This window comes from Hippocampus bargibanti, linkage group LG11 (genome assembly GCF_051943395.1).
Source record: "Hippocampus bargibanti isolate YZ-2025 linkage group LG11, ASM5194339v1, whole genome shotgun sequence".
Lineage (NCBI taxonomy): Eukaryota > Metazoa > Chordata > Actinopteri > Syngnathiformes > Syngnathidae > Hippocampus > Hippocampus bargibanti.
This window is the reverse complement of record NC_142744.1, coordinates 9,220,975-9,231,533: the sequence shown is the minus strand read 5'-3', so window position 1 is coordinate 9,231,533 and position 10,559 is coordinate 9,220,975. Positions and strand designations below refer to the sequence as shown.

General features: G+C 38.8%; 2 protein-coding genes and 1 long non-coding RNA gene across 4 annotated transcripts; 2 read left to right on the top strand and 1 right to left on the bottom strand.

Moving 5' to 3' along the window:
* Positions 1 to 87: 87 nt before the first annotated feature.
* Positions 88 to 2,090, top strand: LOC148891434 (uncharacterized). Of its 2 annotated transcripts, none has more exons than XM_089007540.1 (3): positions 88 to 237; positions 943 to 1,041; positions 1,119 to 2,090. In XM_089007540.1, the coding sequence occupies exons 1-3, from the start codon at positions 130 to 132 to the stop codon at positions 1,251 to 1,253; spliced, it is 342 nt and encodes a 113-aa protein (XP_088863666.1). In that variant the 5' UTR covers positions 88 to 129; the 3' UTR covers positions 1,254 to 2,090. The 2 variants fall into 2 exon arrangements, with proteins under 2 accessions (XP_088863666.1, XP_088863665.1); XM_089007539.1 differs by having other exon boundaries at positions 943 to 1,047.
* A 1,068-nt stretch (positions 2,091 to 3,158) lies between these two features.
* Positions 3,159 to 4,449, top strand: LOC148891433 (uncharacterized). The gene is made up of 3 exons (XR_016116491.1): positions 3,159 to 3,322; positions 3,410 to 3,496; positions 4,209 to 4,449. It is a non-coding gene; the product is annotated as an uncharacterized LOC148891433 (long non-coding RNA).
* Positions 4,450 to 4,494: 45 nt separating this feature from the next.
* LOC148891432 (transcription factor E2F5-like) lies at positions 4,495 to 10,558 on the bottom strand. Its single transcript, XM_089008808.1, has 8 exons — positions 10,295 to 10,558; positions 9,268 to 9,377; positions 8,933 to 9,094; positions 8,325 to 8,433; positions 6,784 to 7,093; positions 5,959 to 6,096; positions 5,346 to 5,384; positions 4,495 to 5,212 (listed from the first exon to the last, which is right to left on the bottom strand). The coding sequence occupies exons 1-8, from the start codon at positions 10,421 to 10,423 to the stop codon at positions 5,139 to 5,141; spliced, it is 1,071 nt and encodes a 356-aa protein (XP_088864934.1). The 5' UTR covers positions 10,424 to 10,558; the 3' UTR covers positions 4,495 to 5,138.
* Between the last annotated feature and the right edge of the window lies 1 nt (position 10,559).

Sequence of the window (10,559 nt, the reverse complement as noted above, 5' to 3'; positions counted from 1 at the left end):
ATTTTAGATCTCTTGCGTTTTGTATAAACAAATCGCTTTCACTTTGATAACACGTGGACATGCTCTTTGGTCATCAGCGGCGGGCGTATATAAGATGACACAATCGGTCGGCTGCACAAAAAGTCCAACATGGACACTCGGGTGCTGGCGTTAATGCTGTGCGTCCAGCTGCTGCTGCTGCTTTCGGCCTCGCAGTCGACACAGGCCATGACCATCGTAGAACCGCCCCCTCGGCTGGTATGTATGTTGGAGAAACAGTTTTGATTATGCTATCGTCGCTATTTTATGTTAAGTTGAATAGTCTGTAAAGCACTTGATTAGAGTTGTAGGTGTTGTGAAAGCGTGATACAAATACAAATGGGCATCATATGCCTGTGAAATTTCCATGTGATAGTTAAAGCAAAAGCAGAAAAGCATCTAAACCCACCTTTGCATATAATTACATTTGTGGGGTATTTTCTTGAGGGAGAAAATGTCATTTAGAGTTGATAAAATATTGTGTATTGTAAAAAATATGTGTGTGTAAAATAATATTTTTTTTGCATACCACCAAATATTTTAATTTGAAAAATAATGTAGAATTAGAATTAAAAAAAATCATCTATATTCAAAAGGATACACTGATGAAAAGTCACTGTCTCTCTCGCCTGCAACACATTTCGTACAACACAAAATCAAGAAAAGTAGTTTGTAAAATCTTCAAAGTTTTTTTCAAGGGTTAAACATATTTGGTGTGATCCCCAAAAAAAGGTTTTTTTTGCGCACAATTTTTTTTTATAATACCCAATATTTTATCAACTCTAAATGACCTTTACCCCCTCAAGAAAATACAAAAAAATTTTCAATGCATTTTTCCCACAAAAAATATAAAAGTATTTGACATATAATCCACCTTTTACAAACTACATTTCTTGATTTTGTGTTGTATGAAATATGTTGCAGGAGAGAGAAAGAGAGTGGCCACTGCGGAGGTTCCGAAAGAAACACTGGCGCTCCAACTGCAGCTGGAGAATCGGAGGATGTGGCTTGTCGGGCTACCATGTGATTGTCGTTATTCATCACCTTTTATTTTATTTTTTTGCTGTAAGCTCACCATGCTGTCTTTTCTGTTTCCATAGTGGTCGCCAATTTCTCCTCCTCCACCTGCTGCTCCTCCTGCTCCACCACCACCACCACCGCCGCCTCCTCCTCCTCGTCCTACACCAGTTAGATGTTTACTTTTTAACACGGACCACACTAATCATGGCTTTTGAGCATCTTTTTGAAATCTTGTATTCAATATATCACATTATCCAAAAACCCAATCATCTGATATTGTAATCGAATCACGTCACAATCATAATTCATATTATATTGACGCATGTGTGGACATTTAGCATAATAAATAAATGACCTGTGTTTGGATGCCGGGCTCGTTGTTGTCATCTCAGTTTATGGTTGTGCGGCCACTGCATCTCTGTGAGGACACATTGAGAAAGTTATCAGAGATAAAAGCACTCGATGAGCAATTTCACACATCTTCTGTTTTATTATTATTATTTGGGGACATTGTTGCAGATGGTAAATGCCACCAAAAATGGTGGCTATCGACAATGTTTTTAGCCAGTTGTTGAACCAAAAGGAGGAAGATGTTTGTGGTTGGATTATGGGTGTTGAAACGATATTGCTTGTTGACCGGCTCATACTGTTGAGTCATAATTCTGCCTTATTTCCCCTTTTATGTTTCTGTAAATCCATGCAATTTCTTGGATGATGTCACACTTAAAATGTTCTCAATTCATGTTTGTTGACGACATGTCTACGTTTTCATCCACTGTACAGTGTCTGTCAAATATGTTGTTCAAACTCTGTGCTTTGATGTCTTTTTGTCAATAGCCATTTCATGAAGAGCCAACCAAATGTACAAACAATAGTACAGGGCCAAAACTCGTGCCTTGAGGTACATCATGACAGTCAGTTCTCAACCAATATTATGTAAAGGTATACAAAAATATACATAATGTCAAGACCTTTTTTATGACTCGTATGTTTTTGTTCGGACAACTTGTTTTCTAAAAAAATGATTTTTTTTTTTTGGGGGGGGGGGGGGGGGGGGGGGGCAATTTTCCTCAAAGAGGAAAAGGTTTCTTCAGCCGTCATCTGTACTTGTTTGAAAGAGTGGGATGTTTCGCTTCGCATGCTAAATAAGGTGAAACCAGAGCCAGGCATAGAGCAATAGAAGTAAACAGATTGGTCCCTTAGAGCTGGGACAATTAGGGATATTGGACCAGGGTTACCAGCACAACTTTCGCTGACGAAGCTCTTCGGATGAGAAGTGAAGTATCTGACACCAGAGAAGTACAGGTGACGGCTGAGGAAACCTTTTCCTCGATGGATCACTCCTGTACAACTGAGAGCCTACACACCCTTTTCCTCAAAATTATATGAATTTCAATAAAATGAGCTTTTAAAAATATGTACTTACTTCATTTATTCTTTTGTAAAACATTACATTTTAGTCCAAAATAAAGTTTTAGCATAATAAATAACTATGTATTATTATTATTATTAAAAATATAAAGCCCCCTTTTTGAACACTTGGACTTTGAAACTGTATACGCAGATTTATGAAGGATCACATTTACATTTTATAAGATCTTACCCAAAATAAGGGTCACCAACGTGGTGGCCCCTGGGCAACCAGGTAGCTTGTGAAGACTACGAGTGGCCCACCAGGCTTATGACATTGTGATTTGCTCGTAGAAATTAGGGCTTAAGAATGCAAACACCGGCAGTTAATGATACATTATTAACATGATCAGAGTCGGAAAATTAAAATCAAGTATAAAAAATAACACATGCTCATATGATTAAATGATCATGTGGACAAATATGATTTTTCCAGGCGCACAGTATATCAATTTGGTCGACCCCTCACACAATCAGTACTATAAAGTGGCTCTCACTCTTCAAAAACTTGGTGACCCCTGAAACATTCTTAAGATTCAAATGAGCCTTGGTGGTTTTCTTGCAGAGCGTTTCCTCTTTTTGAAAAAGCCCTCGGATGTGAAATCGTGAGGTGACATCTTTTGTGATGCGAGTATATGTGGACAAACAGGAAGTTGTGACTGCTGCCTTTCACGTTTGATGGGAAGTGTGCTTGTTTTGGTTGTTGACCCTCCCGTACATAAAAGGAGGTTATGTGCGGCTGCGGGGAGTTTAATGAGACATGGAGAAAAACGTGTTAGTACTCCTGTTGTGTCTGCAGGCTTTCCTGTTCATCACCGCGTTAGACTCGGCCGACGCTGCAACTTGGTTGACGGAGAATCGGAGATTACACCTGGTGAGAAGCGCGTTATCGGTGCTTGAACATGTGGTGAAAAGTAGTATGCGGAAAAAGCTGATTTTTTTCGTTTTGTTTTGATAAAAGGGAAGACGCAAACCAAAAAGAAGACCATGGCTTGGATTTAATCGATACTGTTACCTGAGACCGGGAGCATGCTCTCTGTTAGTGAAGGTATGAAAATATTCTTCAAGTTGTCTTATACCAAGGAGAATAGAAGCAGACTGAAAAGAAAAAAACACACACAATAAGATGAAAATCTATTCACCTGAAAAAAAATATGCAAAAACTCAAAAAGTTGATTTTTTAAAATAAAAATGCATACATTAAGTGCAAATATACCAACCACTTCTTATGTGACATTTATCATTTGCCAAAAGTAAGTGAGGAGACAAACAGGATGGGTATTTTTGAGGTTATGAATTTACACAGAGATGGGCAGTTTACCCTATTTTGTCAGTCTATCATCCTTTTGTTATGATCGCGCCGTCCTTATACATATAATTAGCGTCCTCCATCACCATACCTCCTCGGGGCTCCATCCCAGTCCTTTAAAAATAATATGAAATTCACTGGGAGAGAGATGCCTGTCAAGAAAAGTTAGAACACAATTTACATAAATACATCTTCTGGAAAACTATTTCCTTTTTCTGGAAAACATTTTCCCTCTAAGCAATACATTAATGACTACAAAAAATACCAGTGGAAAAAAAAACCGATTAGCCTTTTCAGGAAATCAATGTGATCATAGTTTCAATCTCAGAGTGTAATTCTTGCCTTGCTTGTTCACTGGGGCCAAAATAGCTCATCTTGTCAGACATTTACCATCATCGATTCTTTTTTTAAACTTGATTACAATTCAAACGCTTTTGTTCTGTCTCCTTAGCCGAAGCCAAATGACATCGGGATCAAGTCTCCAATTGCAAACATGAAGCGTGACTTGACATGATGAATGCAATCGACCTTAGGTGTGCTGTCCTGTTCTCTCTTGCTGGCTTTTCAAAGAAGGTTGTGCTGTGAAGAAATGACAATATTTGTGAAGTGTACAAAGTTCTTTCTGAGCATATATGTATATATATATATATTTCAGATGATTCCTAGCTGAATAAAGCCACCCGCAACAAGCACTCATGTGGACTAAAGTTTTTTTTTTTAACAATACACATGATGGGACGTTAAGAGTGGGGATTTTTTTGTCTTATTCGTGAACATATTTTTGCTTTTGAGGGAATTTTTCTTCTTCTTGAAAACAACTTTTTTTCCTCAAAATATTAATGGAAGAATTGTCAAGAGTGCTAGATCCGTAAAGTTGGAAGGCGCCTAAATTGAGATTTCAACCATTTATTGAGAAAATAAATTACCAAAAAATCCCCCAAATCAGCAATCAAGAATTCTTGCAATCAAGCATACTGGCAACTGAGATGAAAAAAACATGGTCAATTATATAGCAAATAAGACACATTCAACATCAAACAACGATTGCCTTTTAAAGACTCAAAATGATGAGCCAAATCCAAAACAAAGACTTAATGAAACCGAAACAGCCTATAATGGCAGTGGCACAATAATTTAAGATTCCCAGCACCCAACAGAACATTCATTGTAATAAATAACCAAACACAAACAGGGTGAACGAACAACATTTCACGGATGGCGAAGAATTTTCAATACTGTCACAGCTCTGAATGCTGCGGGTATTTTTACTCCGTAAAGCTTCAACGGGATAATGGAGGCATACTAACTTCATTAATAACTTATTGAAAATCGAAAATGAGTCAGAGGGAAGAATGGAGGTATACTCCTTGCATTTCATTCATTAGTAGTTGAAGGCCTGCACGTCTAACACGTCACAACCACTGCAGTCATCAAGGGTGAAGCCAAAGTCCATGCCTAAACAAAAATACCACAAACACAAAGGTGGAAAACCTTTGAAGGGGGGCGGGGGTAAAATCATCCAAACTCTTTTTTGAAAGTACAAAATGCATAATAGTAGCAATATCACGTTGCCTTTAAATTTGCTCACCATCAGTGGAGATGAATTCATCGATGAATTTAGCAGCATCTGCAACGAAATACAATTTTATAATATAGTAAAGTCTCGTTATATCGATATTCTCGGGAGTCGGAAAAAATATCGATATAACCGGACTATCGTTATAGCCGATCCTGCGGCATGTAAACTTTCTCCTTGCGTTCGTAGAAATAGTATCGTAATAAGCAGTACTATCGATATAACGAGACCTTACTGTATATATATATAAATTTACTGGAACAGCCCAAGCCTATAAAACAGTCCTCAAATGGGAGGGGCGTGGTGAAGTTCTAGGGTGGGATAAAAGGTCATTGCACATCCATGACAATAGATGGCAGTGGTACTTTTTTATGTCAGGCAAATGGATGCACTTGAATGTTTTCTATTATGGACTGTTATTTTTGTTGAAAGTTGTAATTCTATTTCTTTTTTTGTTTTCTATAAGATTAATAAGGATAAAATGATCTGCATAGGTGTGCCGAAAATAATGGAGAAACAGTGCTCTCAGCTGATCAAGATGAAAATTATAAATGGCGTGCTCAATTGTCAAGAATGGGAAATCTGTTGTTTGTACATCATACTTCTAAACAAATAAAGAGAGTACCATCACAGTCGCCATGTATGCGGTCCGTGACATGACTGTGCCTCAGCCAGCTGCTCATGCCGAACACAGACTGGAACTCTGGGCCTGTAAAGTCCATCTGCTCCAGATCCAAAACAGACGTCGGCTGATCGGGCCACTCTGCAAAGGAGAAGGCCAAAAGTGTGACATTGGACAGAAGCTTATTGTCAATGGAGAGGACAAAGGTACAAACTTTTGGTTCAGTTACAAGGTGCCACAGTAAAATGCTTGAAAATGTGATTGGATTGGAAAAGACGTGCACCCATGAATGGACATTTTTTTAAAAAGCTGGTAGTCAAAATTAAACTTCCCCAAAATGATTTTGGGCCACTTTATGTTAAATTTAGGCACTATGAAATGTAACATTATTTTGACATCTGTACTCATTCAACACATGAAAGTATATTGGCAAGAAAAAAAAGATTTCCTGCTAGGTCAATTAGACAGAAAAAAATTACTCACAATTCTACATAAAACCTAAACTTATTTTTGGGGGGTATGTGTGGGCTCAATTTAATAGTTCAACAAACCAACATCAAAATATCAAAATAATCAGGAGGACAGGAGTAGCAGACACCCATTTTTACATAGAATTTTTTTATGGGTGCTAGTATTCAATTTTGGGGGTTTTGAGCACCCCCCTCCAAAAAAAAAATAAAAATAGGTAATAGCACTGGTAACTTCTAACTTTTATATCATTGTAAACAAACTATGCCTTAAATATTTAAATCGTAAAATAATGTGTTTAATTTCGAACAACTCCCTTTCCCCCCCGCCCCCTCCATCTCGCCCACAAACAGTTCTTACCAGTGGGAGAATGTGGGAAGACTGGCCTCAGCACATCATGGTGCTCGGTCAGCGCTACCTGCTGGCCTGCGTCGAGAGAGTCCTGGCTACAGAATGAGGAGGTGCTGGAGCCGGTCGAGTCGGCGGCCGTGGAGAAGGGGAGACAATACGGGCTGGCGGCCAGCGTAGGCAGGGGCCACATCACGTCAGTGGGAGGCACAGGGAAGACCACAGGGGCACTGTGATCCGAGTCCTGGTTAATGAGGGTGACGTTGATGGGAGCCACCTTGCTGCGCAGTTTCACTTGGTAGTTCCTGTGAACCGCCTGGCCCTGAAAAACACAATACATTGGTGACAATAAATTTGCAAGTGAAAAACTATTGTTTTTTCTAAGAATTAAAAAAAAAACATTCTGATTTTAAAAAATGTTAAAGAAAATGTAATAAACATTTTTTGAGGGAAAAGGCACAATGTTAACAGTATTGACAGTATGGGAATCTATTGTGGACTGTGTAGCGGTTGACTCTCTCGTCTTTTTAAATTGTTTACTTCGTCTGATTTAAAACAGATTCTTATCTTACAGACAGTGTATTGTAGGTGTTTCAAATACCTGACATATACTTCCGCCTTTGTAAGAGTGTCACGGATGAAACACCTACAATACACGGTCTGTAAGATAAGAATCTGTTTTAAATTAGATATCAAGTAGACAGGATGAACTTAATACAACTAAACTGTTTACTTTGTCAATTCTTTTTTTTGTTAATTCTTCTTTTAGTTAATTTTTTATCTCGTTAATTCTAATGTGATTAAAACCCTTTCTGTCAAAATGTGCTACTTTATACTTCTAAGAATACAAGTAGTCTTCTCACCCCATCCCCTTTCAATTGCTGCTGTGGACTGCAAATTTCCCCATTGTGGGACGAATAAAGGTTTTCTGATTCTGATTCTGAAGAATATAGCTTATCGAATAATGCCTTTTTTTCTAAAAAAAAAAAAAAAAAGAAAATATCTTTTTTTTTTAATATTTACCGTATTTTCCGGTGTGTAAGGCGCACCTGAGTATAAGGTGCACCCCAAGCAATGGTGTATTTTCTAACTTTTTCCATATATAAGGCGCACCAGACTACATGTAAGGCGCACACCTTCAATGAATGAAAAATATATAACTATGTAAAAGTGTTCCAAATACCGTACAGGTATAAGGCACATCAAAATATAAAGCGCTACAGTAGAGGCTAGGTTTACGCACTACTTCTTCTACATGGTGAAATTGAGTCAGTGACTGCTGACAGTAGTTGCGTGACATGTTATGGTTCAATATTACTTCAAATATAAGGCATACCTGCGTATAAGACGCAGAGTCATCTTTTGAAGAAAATGAAGGCTTTTGGGTGTGCCTTATACACCGGCAAATACAGAACTTTAAAAAAAGATATATATTTTGGAGAATCAATACGACAACTTTATTTGAACAGGATTCCAATTTTCAAGTGGTTTTCTGTCCCTCTTCTCTAATGTGGGCCGCAATAAACCTGGGTGGGTTTGCAAAGTTTTGCGACCTTCTCTGGAACCAGCACCTCCAGCTGCGTCCCAGACGGAGCCACGATGAGGAGGAGAGTTTCACCGATGAAGGAGTTGCAGATGTCCTCATGCGTCACAAATTTATAGGTGATGGAGTGTTAAGCAAAGAGGATTACGTGTAACAGCGACACACGCACAAAAACAGAAAAATAAAACCGGGATATAATTTGGGATTATCCTATCTGACAATAGCAATTATATTTATAATCCGCTCTTCAGCACGTTTTCTCTGTTTTCTGTCAAGAGGATCAAGATGAGATTTTTGTTTTGAAAGTGTAATGAATGAGTCAAGAGTCCCAAAGAGGGCAAACAGACCATGTGTAATTGTTGAGTGACAATATCTACATTCCGGGAAAAAACTGCTGCATCAGAATAGAAAGACATGATTTTTTTTGTGTGAAGTGTTGAAAACAACAGGATTGGAGAGGTAAAAGTCGGAAGTTAAATTTCACAACCACCCGAGCATTCTTTCCACACAGGTACTGTGATGCTACCTCTTCACGGCACATTTCCACTTTGCTTTCCAGCATCTTTCAATTTTGAAAAAAAAAAACAAACAACAACATCACCAACAATGCAAGGATATTCGCTTTTGCCAGAATCGTGGTTTATGAGTTCATTGTTCTCTTGCAGCAAGGTCTTCTGCTTGTCCAGCTCTTTCTCCTGGGCTTCCAGCTCAGAAATTTGGGCTTTCAGAAGCTTAACTTTGTTAAGAACTTCCTGGTTCTGACTTCCCCTCTTCTCACCCCTGCAAGAGAGCAAAACATATGGGGTTGGTCGCATTTTGAAAATCACTGCGTTTGTCCAATACTTGATTTAGTTCAGGTCTCTCAGAATGAATCTATTTGAAAGAAATATGGTAATGTATCCAACGGAGAACACTTTTAAAATCAAAAGCGTGTTTTTGTTTCTTCCCCAAACCTCCACTGGATGATATTTTTGTTTTTCTTCTCAATCAAGCCCACGCCTTCCAGCACATTGGTGATGTCATATATGCGCCTTTTCTGCTTCACTGCCAAGCTGTCGGCGGCCTGTAGATTTCAAAACAAGTGTCAAGAATGTGTGGGTAATAACATTTTTACAGGACCATATTGCAACGCAGTCAACACCGAGACTGCCTGGCAAATTAAGACTGCTTGAATGGGATGAAATCAGAGACTTTAAGGCATTCAAGGAGAGGATTTGACCAATTAAGACGAACACAACCAAAGCGAAACCTGGGGGCAAGAGAGGAGTGTTGTTCAATGGCACAATGAATGTATTGTGTCTCTATTTTTTTTAATATTAAAATACAAACGTTCTCTAATTTAAAAAGAAAAGGGAAGGCAGAGGAGCGATGTGTATCATTACTGCCATCTAGTGGTGAAACAATAACTCCTCGAAGCGGTATGTATGAAAGTTGGTCTCTTTCGGCTATCCGTAGCAGATGAATCCATACCGGTGAAAATTGACAGCCTCCTATAGTCGTGAAGTCAAATCCAGTGTAAATAAAATAACTTTACCTACAAGGACATTAAAACATATATAATAATACAATATAACATGTGATTTTGTTGTTGAAATCCAGTGTTTTTTGATGATTAACACCGAAATATCACCGTGTTACACATCCCTAGAATTAAATTTATTTAAATAAATGGTGGAACGGCAGAGCATTTCTCCTTCCGACATTTTTCGTTTGTTTTGCCAGTACACTATACAGTTAAACACTTCATGTATCCCGTAAACTGAAACATTTCTCACGAATAGGGAATTCTAGTACTGGATACTCAAACACCTCGTTATCGCGCAGTCCACCTGACCAGCGGGCGACCCCCCCCACAGCCCACACCACGTCCCCTTTTGATTGGGTGACTTGGTCGCTCTTTGTTTCACATCTGCTGCTCGGGGTGAAACATACCTCTCGAAAAAAACAGGGGAAAAATAGTTCATTGGCGTATACACTGACCATTTTCAAGTCGAGGACGCCATCATTGGCCTCTTGGAGAAGACCAACAAACTTCATCGTGAGGAGTCCCAAACTTTTCTCGTGGCGAGTGGGTGTCGAACGAGCCGTGTCTATCGTGTCGGACTCCATTGTTTTAGAAGGTCTTACTTTCTTCCGAACGTCCAAGTACACTTCATGACAATGCGTTCATGAAAACAAAACTCCCCCAAAAAAGAGCTCTTAAACAATCAGTTCACCTGTCGGTCTAGTTTCTCTCTACCCTCTC

Bases quoted from the DNA above. Each gene is read 5' to 3' on its own strand.
- LOC148891432 (XM_089008808.1), bottom strand. From the start codon at position 10,423: ATGGAGTCCGACACGATAGACACGGCTCGTTCGACACCCACTCGCCAC. The intron at 9,095-9,267 runs GTTTGGGGAAGA...GCTCTCTTGCAG, and splicing joins AAAAATATCATCCAGTGGAG to GGGTGAGAAGAGGGGAAGTC. The intron at 7,094-8,324 runs GTCGCAAAACTT...TGTGTTTTTCAG, and splicing joins AGGTGCTGGTTCCAGAGAAG to GGCCAGGCGGTTCACAGGAA.
- LOC148891434 (XM_089007539.1), top strand. From the start codon at position 130: ATGGACACTCGGGTGCTGGCGTTAATGCTGTGCGTCCAGCTGCTGCTG. The intron at 238-942 runs GTATGTATGTTG...AATATGTTGCAG, and splicing joins TAGAACCGCCCCCTCGGCTG to GAGAGAGAAAGAGAGTGGCC. The intron at 1,048-1,118 runs GTCGTTATTCAT...CTGTTTCCATAG, and splicing joins TGTCGGGCTACCATGTGATT to TGGTCGCCAATTTCTCCTCC.